Source organism: Copadichromis virginalis, linkage group LG19, assembly GCF_057382275.1.
Source record: "Copadichromis virginalis isolate Kocher_CV1m ecotype Utaka linkage group LG19, C_Virginalis_male_GT1.1, whole genome shotgun sequence".
NCBI lineage: Eukaryota > Metazoa > Chordata > Actinopteri > Cichliformes > Cichlidae > Copadichromis > Copadichromis virginalis.
The window spans coordinates 17,359,155-17,379,002 of record NC_140636.1 but is presented as its reverse complement, the minus strand read 5'-3'; the positions used below and the strand labels follow the sequence as shown (position 1 = coordinate 17,379,002).

Below are 19,848 nucleotides of genomic sequence, written 5' to 3'. Positions count from 1 at the left end.
TGTCTGATATTATGCTGGTTCTCTTTTGTAGGCTGAATTGTTGTCAGTCCTCAGTCCTTCTCAGGTGGCACAGCTGGTACTGAGTTTGGGAGCAGCCTCCAATAACACAGATTTGATTGATCGTGTGTTTGAGCGACTGCAAGAGGGCAACGCTCTAGAAAATGTGGATGGATTCCTCACACAACTGACAGCCAATGGACAGGTATGCTAGGCTTCTAAAAGGGTGAAGGAGGACAATCCTGGTGTTTTATTCCAGCAGGATAAGACAGAATAAGACATTTGCTAAACCGCTACACAACTCTTCAAGGAGTCTATCATAGAGAAGACTTGTTTGCAACCTTTGTGACATGTTGTATGAGTACATTTACAACATGCAGTCTCTGTATTGCTTAGCTTCTTTTCCACCTCAATTTCACAGATGCCAATTTTCCAGCCTGTTGTGAGAGATCGGATCATGAATGCGACCTTCATCGTCATCAGTCCACATTTCTCCACTTTCACGACAAACGACTATGAACTTTGGTTCCATGTGAAACTGATTCCTATCCTTGCCAGTTTTACTCCAGAAATGCTCATAAACACAACCACAAACATCAGCTGCATGAACTACCAAGTCATGTGAGTAGTTTTCTTGGAGCAATCAAGATTTTGTTGCAAATGAAAATGACAATAGAGACAAAGAACAGCATGAGAATGTTTTCTTTCAACTGTTGCAGTGTGAGTGGGTTGGCTTCAGTTATCCAGGAGATGCCACTGTACAGACGGCAAGAGATCACACATGGTCTGCTGGGCTACCTAAGAAATGCTGAAAATGCCATCAATGAGCCAGGTAGAGCAGACATAGGGTGCATTATGTGCTTTCCAGTGTGAAATGTCTTGAAAAGCACTCACACAAAAAACTTAAATTCTTTCATGTCTACCAGTCACAAACCTTGCTAAATTGAGCACATCCTAACTTTTGTCTGCATGCCTTAGCTTGCAGGCAACAAAATGAGAGTGATGCCCAATGGGTTAAAGCAAATCTGGGTCCATTCGTCCAATATACATCATACTCTGACCTCAAAGACTTCAACATCTCTACGGTAAGCCCTACATTGCACTTCTAGTCCTCCCTTAAGAACAGGAAAACAAAATTGTAGACTTAAGAAAACAAACACAGGAGTTTATTTTGCCATATCAAAAATACAAGCAAATCATAGAGCACACTTTCTTTGGTTGCAAACTCTATTCATTTACCCATAGCATTGGTCATTACTGCTGTCTGATATTATGTTGATTCCCTGTTGTAGGCTGGATTGTTGTCAACGCTCAATCCCTCTGAGGTGGCACAGCTGCTACTGAGCTCTGGAGCCTCAAATAACACAGATTTTATTGATCTTGTGTTTAAACAACTTGAACAGGGCAACGCTCTAAAAAATGTGGATGAATTCCTGACACAGCTGACAGCCAATGGACAGGTAGGCTAGCCTCCTAAAAGGGTGAAGGAGGACAATGCGGATATTTGATTCTAGAAGTAAACACAGAATAAGACATCGGTCTCAACCGCTACATCCATTGTTGGCTATTGTATCTTAGAAAACAAATGGTTACAGCCTTTGTACCATGTTGTATGGGTGTACTTCCAACATGCAATCTCACCTTTGCTTATGTCTTTTTCCACTTTAATATGACAGACCCCACACTTCCAGCCTGTTGTGAGAGATCGGATCATGAATGCGACCTTCATCGTCATCAGTCCACATTTCTCCACTTTCACGACAAACGACTATGAACTTTGGTTCCATGTGAAACTGATTCCTATCCTTGCCAGTTTTACTCCAGAAATGCTCATAAACACAACCACAAACATCAGCTGCATGAACTACCAAGTCATGTGAGTAGTTTTCTTGGAGCAATCAAGATTTTGTTGCAAATGAAAATGACAATAGAGACAAAGAACAGCATGAGAATGTTTTCTTTCAACTGTTGCAGTGTGAGTGGGTTGGCTTCAGTTATCCAGGAGATGCCACTGTACAGACGGCAAGAGATCACACATGGTCTGCTGGGCTACCTAAGAAATGCTGAAAATGCCATCAATGAGCCAGGTAGGGCAGACATAGGGTGCATTATGTGCTTTCCAGTGTGAAATGTCTTGAAAAGCACTCAGACAAAAAACTTGCCCACGAATTCTTTCATGTCTACCTGTCAAAAACCTTCCTAAATTTGGCACATCCTAACTTTTGTCTGCATGCCTTAGCTTGCAGGCAACAAAATGAGAGTGATGCCCAATGGGTTAAAGCAAATCTGGGTCCATTCGTCCAATATACATCATACTCTGACCTCAAAGACTTCAACATCTCTACGGTAAGCCCTACATTGCACTTCTAGTCCTCCCTTAAGAACAGGAAAACAAAATTGTAGACTTAAGAAGACAAACACAGGAGTTTATTTTGCCATATCAAAAATACAAGAAAATCATAGAGCACACTTTCTTTGGTTGCAAACTCTAATCCTTTACCCACAGCATTGGTCATTACTGTTGTCTGATAATATGTTGATTCCCTGTTGTAGGCTGGATTGTTGTCAACGCTCAATCCCTCTGAGGTGGCACAGCTGCTACTGAGCTCTGGAGCCTCAAATAACACAGATTTTATTGATCTTGTGTTTGAAAAACTTGAAGAGGGCAATGTTCTAAAAAATGTGGATGAATTCCTGACACAGCTGACAGCCAATGGACAGGTAGGCTAGCCTCCTAAAAGGGTGAAGGAGGACAATGCGGATATTTGATTCTAGAAGTAAACACAGAATAAGACATCGGTCTCAACCGCTACATCCATTGTTGGCTATTGTATCTTAGAAAACAAATGGTTACAGCCTTTGTACCATGTTGTATGGGTGTACTTCCAACATGCAATCTCACCTTTGCTTATGTCTTTTTCCACTTTAATATGACAGACCCCACACTTCCAGCCTGTTGTGAGAGATCGGATCATGAATACGACCTTCATCATCATCAGTCCACATTTCTCCACTTTCACGACAAACGACTATGAACTTTGGTTCCATGTGAAACTGATTCCTATCCTTGCCAGTTTTACTCCAGAAATGCTCATAAACACAACCACAAACATCAGCTGCATGAATTACCAAGTCATGTGAGTAGTTTTCGTGGAGCAATCAAGATTTTGTTGCAAATGAAAATGACAATACTGACAAAGAACAGCATGAGAACGTTTTCTTTCAACTGTTGCAGTGTGAGTGGGTTGGCTTCAGTTATCCAGGAGATGCCACTGTACAGACGGCAAGAGATCACACATGGTCTGCTGGGCTATCTAAGAAATGCTGAAAATGCCATCAATGAGCCAGGTAGGGCAGACATAGGGTGCGTTATGTGCTTTCCAGAGTGAAATGTCTTGAAAAGCACTCAGACAAAAAACTTAAATTCTTTCATCTCTACCAGTCAAAAACCTTGCTAAATTGAGCACATCCTAACTTTTGTCTGCATGCCTTAGCTTGCAGGCAACAAAATGAGAGTGATGCCCAATGGGTTAAAGCAAATCTGGGTCTATTTGTCCAATATACATCATACTCTGACCTCAAAGACTTCAACATCTCCATGGTAAGCCATAAATTTTAGTTCTTGTCCTCCCTGAGAACAGTAAAACAACATTCTAGAATATTTTACGTCCAAAAAAATGTTTTGGGTGTGCAGCAATAATAGAGTGGGGTTACCCCCTATGATGAATTAACCTTAGAGGGTTAAAGGTAAATAAGTGAAAAACATATAGTGTCCCTCACAGTGAATTGAAGAAAACAAATGTAGGCATATGCCAACTTGTTTTTGTTTTCTTACTGAATTGCTGGTTGTATCTTCCAGGTGAATATAGCAGATCTGCTCACTTTTAGTCAGGTGGTCAACCTTGCAGCAACTCCTTCCCAGCTAAAGAGCAAGGAAGATGTTATGAACGTCATGGCAGTCATCAATCCTTTTGACTTTGGCGCTTTCTTTGATGAAGTCTCACCAGCTATTAAGGTAATCATCATAGTTTTCTTAGTTTTATGAATAAAGCTGGGGAATTTCCCCCAGGAAATAAACTACACTAAACTCAATAGAAAAGCTGCATTTTTTCAGGTTAATGCTGAAATTGTATAGAAACTGAAAATTAAAAACTGCCAGTGACATGACTATTGCTGTATAGTCATGCTGAAAGGTATACTTACTTACTATAAAGATTGACAGACCATGTGACTTTCGCGCATTGCATGCCGGGTACTCGTGGCAAAACAATCAAAGCAATGCATCAAACGTAAGCATTTGCAACACCGCAAAACGTTCATTCTCCGGTTCCAATACCTTCTTGCTTTTTCTTTGCCCCCCAAAAAAGTTATGTACAAAACGAAGGAGAACAATGCCGGTCCGTACAAAGACAGACTTGATAAAAAGTCAAAGAAAAGATACGAGGAAAAAATCAAAGGAGTGAAAGGGTAAGACCCTTACGAGCACACAGAATGGACAAAATACGTTAGCGTGCTGCCCAACCTTCACCACGATCATATATATAATTATACGGTTCTTGGAGTGAGTGCATACACTCATGAAGTTTAGTAACAGGTACAGTTTACCGACGGATGGGTACAGGACCTTGAAATGCACCGTGTAGAACGAAAGACCATCGTACATATCATAAGTTTACCAGTCTCACAAATCGTCTTCATAAATACACATTCGTTAAACGTTTATTAATAGGACCTTTAAGCTCATTAGTAATTAATTAGTATTGGAAATAATTTCTGGTTCGCATTACAGAAATGTAGCAGTGACAATAATATTGTATGCTGTAATCGTACTGGGCAATTAGTGATACAAAAAAACCTTTTTTACCCTGTGAATAAAAGTATATGTTTTTGTCAATGTACCATGGTAATAACAAGCGAAACACAATATTGTGTCAGGACAATTCACTATTTATGCACAATAAACAAAGGAGCATAGCGCGACAATTTCTGTTTAGCACCAGACTTGCTTGTAACCTATATCACGAATGATGTTATGAAAAATGACGTATTAACTACAACAAAACACTTACCTTTGTGGAAATGCTTGGAGCAGACTAACATGTGAGCTGGAGTGTTCTGGGACGTTATATTTGGTCTTCGAATGGCTGCAATCCAGGCCATACGTTGGCTCTTTGTTACTTCGGAAACATGGCTTGAACAATTTCTCTTCAACGACATAATCCGATAACAACCGATCTCTTTACCCGTCGGCTTCCCGTGGCTGTCATGCGACCGGCTATTGCAGTTAATAATACAACAGCTTCTTGCAATTTTTTGTGTTTCTTTTTATCGCTGTGTAATGTAATTTCAATTGAAAGCCTGCGTGCGCTAGTACCTCTTGCCACGAGTTCCCAGAATCCTTTGCGGTTTTACCCCTGAATGACGCCACATTTTCAATCTCTATACTGCTGTGACACTTTGTTACTGCATTATTACTGGAAGTAATTTCAAACCATTAGCTTTTTTAATGGACACTTGCTTTTAATAGTGGCTAGCAAACGCCTACTATTAAAACAGTTAGCTTACCTATACATGGTAACATAAATGACTTAAAGGTAACACAAGGTAAGTGTTTTTGGGGACAGAATAAAGTGACGGAACAGTTGTGGAACTGACAATAGTCGTGTCCATATTCATGGGCTGCATCCTCCTGAGGACCCGGCGTTCGCGGTCTACGTGGGCCAGGTCCTCAGAAGGTCGGGTAGGCCGGAAGTAAACAGCTGTGAAATTGGACGGTCTAGCCTTCTGATTAGCGTCACCGCTGTCTCGGTGGAGTTTAATAAACTTGGCCATCTGCTCCTTGCTATCTAAAATATAACAGGACACTGGTGTAAATTCTCGACCATCTCACACTTCTGTTTAGTCAGTTTTCTGTTTGACGTTTATTCAGCTGTGTGAAAACTAAGGAGGAACCCACCCGGGGGATTAATAAAGTTTTATTTTATCTAATCTAATCTAATAACTTTAATCTCAGCCAAACCGATTGACTCACGAACAAATAAAACACTGAAAAAAGCCAAACAATAAAATTTTTAGGTTGTCTAAGTGACTTATATATTACGTTTAACCTGAGTAGCGAAAGTCTGCAGTGATCTGAAAATGATGTGCCGGGAGTTGTGCCGTTCTCAGCGGCTTCAGTGACCCTCGAGCTCTCGGCTAGCTATCGAGCTGGTGGGTAACAGACGTCTCTAAAAACATCAAAGCACTTTTGCAAATATGCGATATCTTGATAAATCGAGCAGATATTTGAAGTTTACACACCCACATTCTCGCCTGAAAATATGTTAAAAGTTTATTTTGTGACCCATAAAGATTAATAGGAGTAATTTTAAAACTTAGTAGCGGCCGCCATTGCCGGAAACTGGAGTTTGGCTGGGCCACGCTATGAATTCTGGGATATGGTGGGCCACGAAGGAAACACCCGACCCATCCGTCAAATTCGGGGAAAAGGAGGTCACACTTGTTGGCTGCATTCGGAGGATTCTACGAATTTGGACAGCCTTCGGTGCGTCGCTGTGTCGTAATCGGTCTACAAATGGGTCCTCAGGAGGATGCAGCCCATGAATTTGGACACGACCAATCTAAGCAGAAAGCAGAAACAGCTAATATCAAATATGTATCTGAATCGAGTTTGAATGAGTTACTCACCAAAGTGAATCGAGTTTTTTGAGTCATTGAGTCACTGAGTCAGTTGACCAGAGAGTGCAAAATCAGAATCAGAATCAGAATACTTTATTGATCCCTGGGGGAAATTATTTTTTGTTACAGTGCTCCATTTTAAACCAACATTAATACAAGACAGACAATACGCTAACTAAGAATAGTACAATATATACATATATATACATACATACATACATAAGTCACTTATAAATAAATAGTTGGAAAAGAAACATGTGTAGTTGTAGCAGCAAACAGTGTGTTAAGTGGATGCGTTGTACAGGGAGATGGCCACAGGCAGGAATGATTTCCTGTGTCGTTCAGTGGTGCTTTTCGGTAATCTCAGTCTCTCACTGAACGAGCTCCTGTGACTGACCAACATGTCATGGAGTGGGTGGGAGGTGTTATCCAACATTGTCTTTATCTTGGACAGCATCCGCCTCTCCGACACCACCTTGAGGGAGTCCAGCTCCATCCCCACAACATTGCTGGCCTTACGGATCAGTTTATTAAGTCTGTTGGCATCTGCGACCCTCAGCCTGCTCCCCCAGCATGCAACAGCATAGAGGATCGCACTGGCCACAACAGACTCATAGAAAATCCTCAGCATTTTCTGGCAGATGTTGAAGGACCTCAGTCGCCTCAAAAAATAGAGACGACTCTGGCCCTTCCTGTAAAGTGCTGTGGTGTTTTTAGCCCTGTCCAGTTTGTTGTCAATGTGTACTCCAAGGTATTTATAGTCCTCCACAATGTCAACACTGACCCCCTGGATTGAAACAGGGGTCAAGTGTTTCCTGGTCTTCCTGAAGTCCACGATCAGTTCCTTGGTCTTTGCCACGTTGAGCTGCAGATGATTCTGCTCACACCACGTGACAAAGGAGTCGACCACAGCCCGGTACTCTGTCTCATCATCCCTGCTGATGCATCCAACCACCGCAGAGTCATCAGAAAACTTCTGAAGATGGCAGGTCTCTGTGCAGTGGCTGAAGTCTGTGGTGTAGAGGGTGAAGAGGAAGGGGGAGAGGACAGTCCCCTGTGGTGCCCCTGTGTTGCTAATCACCTTGTCAGACACACACTGTGGGAGACGTACATATTGTGTCTTCCTGTCAGGTAATCAACAATCCAGGACACCAGAGAATCATCCACCTGCATCGCTGCTAACTTATCACCCAGGAGGGTCGGCCTGATGGTGTTGAAAGCACTGGAAAAGTCAAAAAACATGACCCTCACAGTGCTCGCCGGCTGGTCCAGATGGGTGTAGACACGATTGAGCAGGTAGATGATGGCGTCCTCTGTTCCGAGACGAGGCTGATAAGCGAACTGAAGGGGATCCAGATGTGGTCTTACTATGGGTCGCAGCTGGTCCAGGATGAGCCTTTCCAGGGTCTTCATGATGTGGGAGGTCAGTGCCACGGGCCTGTAATCCTGGGGGCCACTGGGACGAGGCGTCTTTGGTACAGGGACGAGGCATGATGTCTTCCACATCACCGGGACCCTCTGCAGACTCAGACTCAGCATAAACAGTTTATGAAAGACTCCACACAGCTGGGGGGCACAGGTCTTGAGGACAAGGGGACTCACTCCGTCTGGTCCAGCAGACTTGCCTGAGTGAAGTCTCCTCATTTGCATCTCAACCTGGTATTGAGTGAAGGTGATGGGTGGGGGAGGGGTGTCAGGAATCTCACAGGAGGCAACATGTGAAGAGAGAGGCTGGCACAGTGGTGTGGCTCTGGATTCCAGGCTGACTGCAGGTGAGGTTGTGGGGGTGGGAGCAGACACTGTGGTGTCGAATCTATTGAAAAACAGATTCAACTCGTCGGCTCTATTCTCACCTCCCTCAGCTCCCCTGCTGTTGGTTGGCCTGAATCCAGTGATGGTCTTCATGCCCCTCCACATCTCTCTCATGCTGTTCTGCTGGAGTTTCCACTCCAGCTTCCTCCTGTAATTGTCCTTAGCCTCTCTGATCTTGTCCTTTAGTAACACCTGGATCTTCCTCACCTCCTCTTTGTTGCCCCCTCTGAAAGCCCTCTTCTTGTTGTTGAGGAGGGCTTTGATGTCCTTAGTCACCCACGGCTTGTTATTTGGGTAACAATGAACAGTCTGAGCTGGAACAATGGAGTCGGTGCAGAAAGTTATGTAGCCTGTGATACACTCAGTAAGCCCATTGATGTCCTCGGCGTGAGGCTCACAGAGTGTTTCCCAGTCGGTCACCTCGAAACAGCCCTGTACATTAAAACATGTACATTTTCACTCAAACTTAATTTGTTTCTCTTTTCATGTAAATCCTACTGCTAAGATGAGTGATTGAAAAAGAAAAACAACTATTTTTATAGAGCAAAAAAAAGATATCTAAAGGGAACATTTATTTTATTCATTTTTATTTTATTTTATTAGTATTTTCCTCAAATGTGTCAAATATATATTTTCTCATCTAAATGTCCTCTGAGCTGTGTGCCAGGGGGCGGTAATGCTCCATAACATTGGTTGCCAACCAAGAAGAAGAAGCTGTGAGCCAGGAGGGAGGGGGTGAGTGAGTGAGTGATTCGTTCATGCTAAGATTCAGCACAGGAGGGAGAGGGTGAGTGAGTCCTGAGTGATTCGTTCATGCTACGATTCAGCGCAGGAAGGGAGGGGGTGAGTAACTCAAATGTGCTGTTAGCATGTTAGCAGAGCGATGCTACGGTGAACCAATGAGCTATTGTCTTGATGTGAGCTTTCTACCCAGGGTTTTTTCTTCCAGTTCAGAGCAGAAATGTTTTTGGCTGTTGTTTTTTTCCACACAATTTTAATTAAAAGCTAGATATATTTCTACTAATGAAATTAGTTTGCTAACAGCAACAGGGATGAGTCAGTGAGTCAGTTGGGCTTGTGAATCATGATTCACGAGTCAGTAAAGTGATTCTCGAGTATAGAACGATTCGTTCTTGATTCGCGCATTACTAATCTGCAGTAGTATATGACTCATGCGATCAAAACACAGATTTCCTTACATGTTTTTCTCCCTCGCAATAGTGAAGAATCCTCCTCTTCTTTTTAGTTCCCAGTTTTTTGTTTTGTTTTCTTTCACTTCCGCAGTTGTTCCGTCACCTTAAAGTCTCCCCCAAAACACTTCTGTTGTTTTTGAGAAATTTCTCTTGTGCTTTAACGTATTTTGTGTTTTAATTTTCTTTTATTGTCTTTTTTGTGCTTTTGTGGCTTGTGTCTATTTGTTATTGCTCTCTTAAGTTGCAGTACATTTGACCTCTCAGCCATCTCTAATTCTTACCTTTCTTGGCAGTTCGTTTAGATAGCTAGTTTTGACTTTCAATCTGGGTTTAGATAGGTTAAGGCAACGTTTTATTTATTTATTTATTTATTTATTTATTTGTTTTGTCATCCATTCATTCATTCATCCATTCATTGCAGCCTCAGGGAAGTGTTTTTGGTTGGTTTGTTTTTTGGGGGGCGGGGCTTAGGTTTGGGCAGCTAGGCTTTACATTTGTTCACAATTGTTAGAGTAAGTAGTTATTTCCGTCTGCTGCTTTATGGTTAGTGTAGGCATCAGTGTGCCTTTGTATCTTTAGTTTATATTTGTAGTTTAGGCAACACACATACTTGCTTTGGTTTAGGAATTAATTGTGAATATGTGATTAACTGTTGTGAAACCACTCTCAGAAAGACAGGCTTGGCACGACCATCAAGGAAGTTAAGGAGAAGGTTGTTTGTTTCTGTGGTCCTGACATATAATCTTTGAAATGTATATATCACAACTCTGTGTTAAAAGGTTATGATCATTTCTGTCAGACAGTGCTGTTCAGATATCAAAACAGGTTGTTTTAGTTAAAAAAAAAAACTGATGCCATTTCTTCTGTGCAGCGTTTCCACACCATCTTTTGGTTGTAAGCTGCAGTTTAAGCTTTTGACTTGTAAACAGTTCTAAGCCAGACGTTGAAAGTTAAAAAAGTAATTCTGGATAACACAATGGGGAAAAACAGGTTATTAAAATTCAGCTGTGTTTCAAAACTAACAGCTGGATTATGGTTCAAATTCAAATACTTTTTACTTTCTTGTAAGCATTTTACTCATGCTATGTAATTTCACCCCAGGTCCACTCAGCTAACTACTCACAGGAAGTGAAGTCTGCATTCCTTGAAGCAGTTTTCAACAGAGGGAATCTGTCATCTCCAACTGTCAGTGATGGAGACTTCCTGCTATGGCTCAGAGTTCGCCTGAGTCCTCTCCTGACCAACCTCTCTTCCAGCCTGGTGACACCCTTATTCAGCATCGGGATAAAAAGGAGTTGTAACAGCAGCCAAGAGATGTAAGAATTTGTACACTCAGTTTTAGAAATTGCTGTATATTTGCTGTGATCAACAACACCTTGGGGTAAATGTTATGTGGAGGATTCTGGATCAAATGAAGTGGCGTTTGATCGATATTTCTATAATTGTTTTTTTCCAATTTGTCTGAATTTAGGTTTGCATTGCTGGACACATTGACCACAACACTCAGCAGCAGCACCCAAAGCCAGATCTACAAAAACATCATTGTCTTCCTTCAAGGTTTGTTAACTCAAAAGCTAATAATGAAAAACATCTGTGACATAAGTTACTGTTTTGTTTTCACTTGTTTGTTCTTCAGATGTGACATGTGTAACCAAATCAATGTTAGTTTAAAAAGTGATTTCCTTTGTGTTAAAAACAGGTCCACCACCACTCAAGTGTTACGGTGGTGGAAGCTTCTATGTCTATCTGAGGAACACTTTCCTCAGCTTTGGTTTTCCAGATTTGTCCACGTTAGTGTCACTTCTGCCACCAATGCGCAAATCAGAGGTAAAAAATAGATAAATAAGGAAATAAAATAGCACACACCTGTGCACTAATATAATATATTAAGTTATGTATTCTGTTTTGTTTTTTAATCTTTCTCCAGCTTCTGGATACCATCAGCACCTCAGAGCTTGGCCAGTTCCTTAGTCAGCCCAATGTGATTGGTAACAGTACTGACATCTGTGTCATCTTCAACAACTACAACAACACTTCTGCCTTCCTTGAGACTGTATGTCCCTTAAATACTGTCTACGTTTTACATACAACATTATTGGCTTCACAGAAAATGTATACTGACCTTAGCAGTATTCAAGCAAGAATACTGCTTGTCACTTAAATTGACAGTTATACTTCAGTTTGTCATTACATGTGAAAACGTATGTGTTATACCCTAGGAGGATGTTCAAGACAATGTAAAGAAGGTGATCCTCCCCTGTATTTGGCCTTCTGCGCTGAATAGCAGGAGCAGAGCTGAGGCTAATTTATGGTTTGACCTACGACTGAGGAACTATCTTAGATTCCTCAGCAAGAGCCTCATCAGCCCCGACGAAGTGCAGAACGCCTCATGTTTTGCCTTCCAGAAACTGTAAGTCTCTTTTTCATTGTGTCTCAAGATAAGTGAATTAATTACATGATGACCACGTTTTTCATCATTTTCCTTTCAACAGGGTCTATGTGATGGGAAATAACTTCGCATACAACAGCTCTGAGTTTGAACAGCAGTACGTTTATACCACCATCAAGACCTACTTGAGTGCTGGTAAGATTTATTAATGATCAAAAGTGTTGTAAAAGCACTGTGTATGTATACATCTGTGTGTGGAATTCAAGGAATTTAAAAACTATGTCTGCTTGTCTTTTTTTTTTTTCAAATTATATGAAATGGGTAAAAATTATTTTAAAAATATACTGCCCGACTATTCACAAAGAGTTTGTAAAATGCACCTAGCTGCAACAATTTACATTTGTGGAAAAAGATCAGAATCTACTTCTAAGAGGGGGTTTACAGTTTATGTGGAATGATTACTGCAGTCATGTTTCCTCCTGGTTTGAATCTGCTTCAACATTTTGATCTATATACCATATTAAACACCTTCCTTCCTTACATACTTATTGCATTAGCGGATATGTGTAGGCATACATGTTCCACACAGCCCCAAAGGATAATAGCAACTGCCAGACAGAGAAGAAACATGTATGTGCTAACTTACTGGGACGAAACAGGTGGTGTAACATGCGTGGACCTTACCAAATATAAAGTGCACATAACACGCATCTGTTTGTCTTTTCTGGCTCATCTGAAGTCAGTGTGCTTGCTGAGTGAAAAGAGTAGGTGGTCTTAAATTTTGAGCCACGTAATGCCAAAACTGATGTCGATTCGTATAAGGGGAGATCGCTTAACAAGTTATTTATTGTCTGTGTGTTCTGCTTTTCTTGGTTCCACAGGTTCTGGAGCCAGATGCTACAATGCCAGTGATGCAGAACTGAACTCTACTGCCTGGTTTGTCAGTAACATCGGGAACTTTGTGACATTTATCACTCTGGATGACCTCACCACCTTTGTCTCCACCGCTCAGGTATTTCCAGAGATCACATATGCACAGTTAATAAAGCAAAATACAAAGTCCGTGATTTTGGTGGGAATGTTAACATGGTTAACAGAAATCAGTATTATCGACCTGTTTTGTTTCTTAATTTTTAAAGTTTCAAGTGTTCTTGAAGAACCAAGCCAACCTGGAACTCTTCAACAATAACGCAATCCCAGCAAATGTAACCAACTACTATGTCACACAGCTTTTTGCATTCGATCCGAACTTCAAGCCGGTCAAGTAAGTATTACCAGCCTGATAAAAACAGCAAACTGTGTTATGTGAACCATACACCGCATATAATTTAGCAGTTCAGTGGTAGTCATTCTGTATTTGTAGTTAAAAATCTGTTTTCATTCAGTCTCCCAGGCTTTTTCCTGTGCTCTTCTGCGGTGCCACCTTTGGCATATACTACTATGACTGAAGCTGAAACCATGGTTATCTTAGACAATCTGAAGACTTTCTGCAATGGCACCCAGGACCCTGAGGTACCAGCCCTAAAAACAAACAGAGTTGAATTGTTTCTAGCAAAAACCAACCATAAATCTCATTGTTGTAAATGCTGGTTTTGAGCTAAATGTTAACAAAAAAACCTGAACTCTGAACAGTATGCTCTCTCGCAAAGGCCATCTTAATTTTAACTCTGTTAAAATTAGTCCCTTATTAATAATATAACTCTGGTACTTAATAACTATGTTATCAGACATAATTCTCTTTGCAGTTACTCCTGTTTACACATGTTTTGATATTTTATTTGAAAGGTTTCTGCTGCTTTGGCATCCAACATCAAGACAATTACACCACAGATATTTACAGCTCTTGGAAGCTCCAGCGCAGGGCTGAGTAACAGCCAGATCAGTTCAGTTCCCTCATCAGTGCTCATCTCTTCTTTGTCCACCCTGGGCTCAATCAGTACCTGGAGCCAGGATCAGGCCTCAATAATCATCCAAACCCTTACTGCCTCAGGCTTCCAGGTAACGCCCTTCAGGTCCACTTAATATACCTGATATCCATGTTAGATCTTAAATGCATGTGCCTAACGATGTTATATATTAATCCAGTAAGGTTTTATAAAATACAAAATAACTCTAAGATGCTTACCACTTTAGAGAATGAGGCTTCAAAAACTTGAAATGTGTTAACAGATCAACAGCGAATCTTCCCTGGCATCCCTTGGCACGCTTGTTATTGGACTTCCTTCAGAAGCAATAGAAAACACCAGCGCTTCTGTGCTACTCAGCGTCTCAAAGAGCACCACCTTCGTTTCCAACATGCTGGCAGCCCCAAGTGTTGTCCAAATGACCTTCGTCAAAAAGGTACAACGTTAGCTTCCACAAGACAATATAAAGTAAATGCTATGATCTGGAGGACATCAACTTATTTATCTTTGGCATTATGATATTTAAATATTAGAATTACTTTGATATCAATATTAACTCTGTATTCCATGATATTATTACTCCACTCATTACATTTAATCCTAAATGCATTTACCTACCTGGTAGATCATTTCTCTGGACACAAATCCATCACAAGTGGTGCTGAATGTGCCAGATGCTATGGCAGTTGAGATCCCACCATCCCTGTTGGTGTTTTCTGACCAATCTGCAGACATCACCGTGCTCAATAGAAAAACCTGGACACCAGATCAGGTTAACATTTTGTTAAATACACACAATAGCATTATTAATCAAAAATGACTTTTTAAAGTCGATGTTACAGATAATAATACGAAACTTTTGTTCTTTTTTTGTTCTTTTAGGCTGCCATCTTTTTTGGGGTCCTTGACAACACAAACTTTGACATTGAGCAGTAAGTGAACAAGTCATATAACTATTTGGCCCTGTAGGTTTATTTTGAAGAGGGGATTATTTATCATTTCTTTCTGGTGTTCATCAATCCTCCCCGCAGGCTTTCTCCCTCAGTGCTGCAAGGCTTCACTTGCACTTCTGCCCAGAAAATGACACAATTCAGGACCAAGGAGCTAATCAGGGCCTGTAGGCCCCGGTCAGGCCGAGCCAAAGTGCAGTTAAAGGAATCCCAGGTAACATCTGTTAGAAAGGAATTTAATAATATTACTATGACTCTTAAAATGAAGTTAACAATTAAGATGTGTATGTTATATGGATATAATATACCAGAAACATAAATCATCAGGTTGAGGATTTCTTTTTCTTTTGAAAGTTAGGATAATGCACGAATCATCAGTTTCAGTGTTAGAAACAGCTTACTTGCATATCACTGAGGAATCCTCTTTTTTCCCACACTGTTTTCTACAGCTAACCTGCATGATCAACTTGCTGAGTGGAGAAATCTCACAAAACTTTACAGATTATCCATCAGACATGCTTCTCTACTTAAGGTGATTCGGTGTCTCCAAGCATTTTCTTGCACTCACCTTAAAATGCATCACTAATGTGAAGAATAATTACTGATTTTACCTTTCTTTTTTTTCTAAAAACAGCAGCAAAAATGTTAACAAAGGCAACTGCAGGTCATACTTTTCTGCACTGGGTGCGGCAGACTTCTCTGTGGCCTCCAAAATCTTGAATAAGGGCTCGCAGCTGTTCCGTGAAGCCACTGTGTGCTTGGTGAGTGATGTTTTTTTTTACATGTATATGTCTAAAGGTAATAAATGCATGAATTACACTCTGACACTGATAAGGTTGCATGCGTGCACAGTTTTTTAAATACAGCATTTTCCTGTTTTCTGTTTTCAGGGTATAAATGGCTTGAGCCTGAGCAGAGAGAATATAGAGATCTTGGGGAACATGGCTTGCACTCTGGATGGGTCTTACATACAGAACGCAGATCCTCTCATCCTGGAGAAACTTAAAGCCTGCAATGACTTCTCTGCCAGCCAGGTGGCAGCCATGGAGACATTGCTGCTGTCTGGAACAACACAATATGGGTACAATGATAAAAACAAGTCATTCTGTCAGGAGTTTAAAAAACACAACTAGTAGTGTTGTTAATGCTGTTGTGCATCATGCACACATCAAACATATCAAACATGGTGACAATTGTGTTCGTATTTGCAGTGTGATTGATTTGTTACTGAAAAGGAGAATATCTGAACATCTGAGGGGAAGCCATGAGCCAATCACAGTTTTGGCCGTGCCGATATTATACCTTCAACCACTCTGGGGAACAATGTTTCATAAAGTTTCCAGGCTTAGAGGAGTTAGATAAGTTATATAACAGATTTGCAGTTTAATCTTGTATCTTGAGTCAGATTAAACTATATAATCCATTACATAATCCTCTGATTTAGCCTCTAAGGAAAACAGTTACATTTTGTGGCTTCCGGTATAGAGAGCTGGTGTAGACTGCAGAAGCGTTTGATTACAGATGTGGGGAGTTTTGTGCTTTAAGCTAGTTTAAGCTAAGTCATCGGCCTTTTGAAATTGGGCTAAGGAACTCTGAGCAGACAACAATTAGAAACCAAACAGCTCTCAAAGGAAATTCATAAGCAAACTTCAATAATTTTATTATGCAGAGATTAATTTGCACCAAAAGCACAACTCTGTAACTCAGTTATATTTTTTGTAGAGCTATCAGTTAGCTGCACCATACAAGTTTAACTCCTACCTTATTTTTTTAAATGAAGTCATAAACCTTGATTCATTGGCACAAACTTGCCAGTTTCATTTTGAGGACTTTGTATATATAATACCTAGTAGCCATGCCACCAAATTTTGTAGCCCATACTACCTCTTTCAAGTTAGCACTGTAAGAAAATATCCTCTTCTATTTTCAGAAATGCCGCTTCCTGGAACAAGCAAACACTGGAGAACCTCGTACCCCTTCCACTCTACTTCACAAGAAATATCTGGAACCGGTTCGATTCTGTATGTTTTTTCTCGTTGCTTGATAGTATCTAGTCTAACAATATTCATTCAAATAACTTGTGTTAGAAATCAGTTTGGGTACCTTTGTGTTTTTTACAGACAACAAAGAAAATGTTCCTGAAGACCTTCATGCCCAAACTGAGGAAAGCAAACACAGAGAAAAGCAAGCTCAAGACGCTGTTCCAAGCGATCAGCGGCCGGACAACAAAACGAGGAGCAGGTGCGACCTTGCTCTTATTTGTTTTCACACCAGCTATTCAAACTGAAGCAAAAACAATTAGTCAGCGGGAGATTAATAATTGTATAACTGTATAACTTAAATAAATAGACAATGTAAATACTTTGCTTTAGTGGTACGAGTACAGATAGCAAAAGATTCAGTGAACTTAGAGAAGTCAGGTTTTAAAGTTAGACAGACTTGCACAATAACCCATATTTTATGCTCAAATGTTATATGACTTAATTATTATATTTGCTTTTATATATAAAGGCAACCGTAGCTTGCACAGCACTCTCATCTGCATCTCTAATTGTTCTTAAGGTTGTACCACGGGCAACATCACCCAGGTGATAGTTAGCGACTCCGCCTTCCCCTTTGGCTATGATCTCACGCAGTTTGACCTCTGCCTGGATGTTCCCGTTCTGAAAGAAAACCTCAACTCCATCTGCAACAAAGTGGATGATAATGGTTTCCAGACTGTCATCCTAAAGAAACTCAATGAGGTATTTTGTGTGGGAATTTTGAAAAAGAGCCAAAATGTCATTCATTATGTTAGACGGACTTATTATTAAATGGCAGAATTTGCAAATGAGATATTGTTTCAAATTTGGGATTTAGCACATTAGCACATAGCATTACACATTCTCTATTGTTGCAGGCATTCCCGTCAGGGATTCCTGATCAGGATGTCCAGTTGCTTGGATCAGTGTCTCGTGTGGCATCACTTGACGATATATCCAAGTGGAACATAACCAAAATTGACACCCTTGCAGCTCTAATGAAAGCTGAAGATGGACCCTGGGAGGCAGCAAAGGTATAAGAGGTGGAATTCATTTCACTTTTATCCTTAATAGTCTTATTATTCTTACATGATACCTTTTCTTTAATGTCGCTTAGAGCAACAAAATCATCACTCAGTATCTGAGCACTTCTGGAAACTCGCTGGGCAGCACTGAGCTGACCATTATTGACTCCAACCTGTGCTCACTAAACACCAGTACACTGCAGACCATCAGCCCAGACAGCATCAGGTTGGTGTCAGATTGCAGCTCAACGATATAAAAACATTGCCAAATGTGAGTGGTCATGCACACGTAACACTGTATGTCTCTTTCTTCTTTCCCCTTGACAGAAATGCCAGCCCTCTGAATGTGTCATCATGTTCAGCTGAGCAGAAGCAAGTCCTGTATGGCATCAGTACCACTTCCTTCAGCTCACAACGGTCCAGCTCCAGTATCATTTACCAGTTGATTAAGCCCTATCTAGGTGAGAATACATTTTGTCTGTTTGCGTAGCTGTTTCTCTATTTCTCATAAAACTGCTTTCTAATTTCCTGTTTCATTTCCTTTCTTGATAGGTGGAGCACCTCTGCAGGATATAGTAACACTGTCAACACAAAACATCAGCATGGACATAAGCACTTTCAGCAGTCTGGACCCTGCTGTTATAGCTGTAAGAATAGTTGTTAAAGAAATGAAACGAAAACTTTTTGGACATCCGCCTACATCTAATTTTTATTGTGACTTTATTATATGTCTGAGTTGTGCCTTGAAAACTATGATTTTCTTTTTAAATAGTTCTTATAAGAAATAGCTAAACTGCTGCTGATATATGTAAATGTCAACCAAGTTCCTGATTTAGGTGCTTTGGCAACATAAACCACCATATGTAGTCTTTCAAATTTCTCATGCTCTTTATTTAACATAATATGATAATATTTAAAAAGAAGGCATTTATATTTGGCTTCTTTGTCTTGTGTGTTAGCAGCTTCAGACTAATTTTGTTTTCTGTTATTTATTTAAAATTCACAGAATTTGACTGTGAGCAACGTTAAAGGCCTCGTGGGTATGCACCTACCTGATCTGAAGCTGTTTGAGAATGATACTGTAGTTCAGACCTGGATCAACCTGCAGCTGCAGTCAGAGCTGGACACACTGAATCTGGGTCTGATCAGCAACAGAATCAGCCCAACTCCAGGCTCCAACAGCACCACCACTGCACCAGGCTCCAACAGCACCACCATTGCACCAGGCTCCAACAGCACCACCACTGCACCAGGGTCCAACAGCACCACCATTGCACCAGGCTCCAACAGCACCACCACTGCACCAGGCTCCAACAGCACCACCACTGCCTCTCTAACCAATGGGGAAGTGGAGCTTGGAAAATCCCAGACAACTATGATGCTGGGTGCTCTGCTAACAGCTGTACTACAAATGCTACTACAACCAGCCTAAAAACATACCTAGCTTTCACATTCTTATAATAATCAATAATCATGAATCAGTGATTTTTTTTAAATGTAGCTTGAGGGTGAATATTTTATTTATTTGTTTAATTTAATTCAAATTACCGTTCAAATGTTTAATTTCTGCTTCATCCATATGTCAAATAATTTAACTGATATGTAATCAAAACTATGATGTAATCTTTATTTTTTAATATATTTTAATAGTACTCTGGAATTTTAAAATGAAGAACTTCTAATAAATTCTAATAATCATTGGCAAATCTTTCTTAAAACTAAATTACATTATAATTTGAACCAAGAAATTTTCTGTTCTGTCATTATTTCAACTGTATTGCTATTGATAAAATCAATAAAAACATGGAAATAAATATCTGACGCCTATGTCTCTGCCTGTTGAACAATCAGAACGATCAGGCATCATATTTTTGAATAG

General features: G+C 40.5%; 1 protein-coding gene across 1 annotated transcript in view; it reads left to right on the top strand.

Annotated features, from left to right (window-relative positions):
- The window catches only part of LOC146685885 (uncharacterized), a 52,066-nt gene extending 32,348 nt beyond the window's left edge, over positions 1-19,718 (top strand). The window contains exons 121-158 of the mRNA XM_085442450.1: positions 32-202; positions 419-618; positions 717-829; positions 976-1,082; positions 1,290-1,457; positions 1,674-1,873; positions 1,972-2,084; positions 2,237-2,343; positions 2,551-2,718; positions 2,935-3,134; positions 3,233-3,345; positions 3,492-3,598; positions 3,857-4,012; positions 10,782-10,996; positions 11,152-11,237; positions 11,380-11,507; positions 11,608-11,733; positions 11,900-12,090; positions 12,173-12,264; positions 12,951-13,081; positions 13,209-13,333; positions 13,455-13,581; positions 13,855-14,067; positions 14,239-14,409; positions 14,599-14,745; positions 14,856-14,905; positions 15,005-15,137; positions 15,373-15,455; positions 15,558-15,684; positions 15,814-16,004; positions 16,854-16,944; positions 17,044-17,164; positions 17,486-17,667; positions 17,823-17,978; positions 18,062-18,195; positions 18,297-18,430; positions 18,522-18,616; positions 18,976-19,718. Coding sequence (XP_085298576.1) covers positions 32-202; positions 419-618; positions 717-829; positions 976-1,082; positions 1,290-1,457; positions 1,674-1,873; positions 1,972-2,084; positions 2,237-2,343; positions 2,551-2,718; positions 2,935-3,134; positions 3,233-3,345; positions 3,492-3,598; positions 3,857-4,012; positions 10,782-10,996; positions 11,152-11,237; positions 11,380-11,507; positions 11,608-11,733; positions 11,900-12,090; positions 12,173-12,264; positions 12,951-13,081; positions 13,209-13,333; positions 13,455-13,581; positions 13,855-14,067; positions 14,239-14,409; positions 14,599-14,745; positions 14,856-14,905; positions 15,005-15,137; positions 15,373-15,455; positions 15,558-15,684; positions 15,814-16,004; positions 16,854-16,944; positions 17,044-17,164; positions 17,486-17,667; positions 17,823-17,978; positions 18,062-18,195; positions 18,297-18,430; positions 18,522-18,616; positions 18,976-19,401 — 5,598 coding nt within the window. The 3' untranslated portion in view covers positions 19,402-19,718. The remainder of the gene's footprint in view (positions 1-31; positions 203-418; positions 619-716; positions 830-975; positions 1,083-1,289; positions 1,458-1,673; positions 1,874-1,971; positions 2,085-2,236; positions 2,344-2,550; positions 2,719-2,934; positions 3,135-3,232; positions 3,346-3,491; positions 3,599-3,856; positions 4,013-10,781; positions 10,997-11,151; positions 11,238-11,379; positions 11,508-11,607; positions 11,734-11,899; positions 12,091-12,172; positions 12,265-12,950; positions 13,082-13,208; positions 13,334-13,454; positions 13,582-13,854; positions 14,068-14,238; positions 14,410-14,598; positions 14,746-14,855; positions 14,906-15,004; positions 15,138-15,372; positions 15,456-15,557; positions 15,685-15,813; positions 16,005-16,853; positions 16,945-17,043; positions 17,165-17,485; positions 17,668-17,822; positions 17,979-18,061; positions 18,196-18,296; positions 18,431-18,521; positions 18,617-18,975) is intronic.
- Positions 19,719-19,848: the final 130 nt, after the last annotated feature.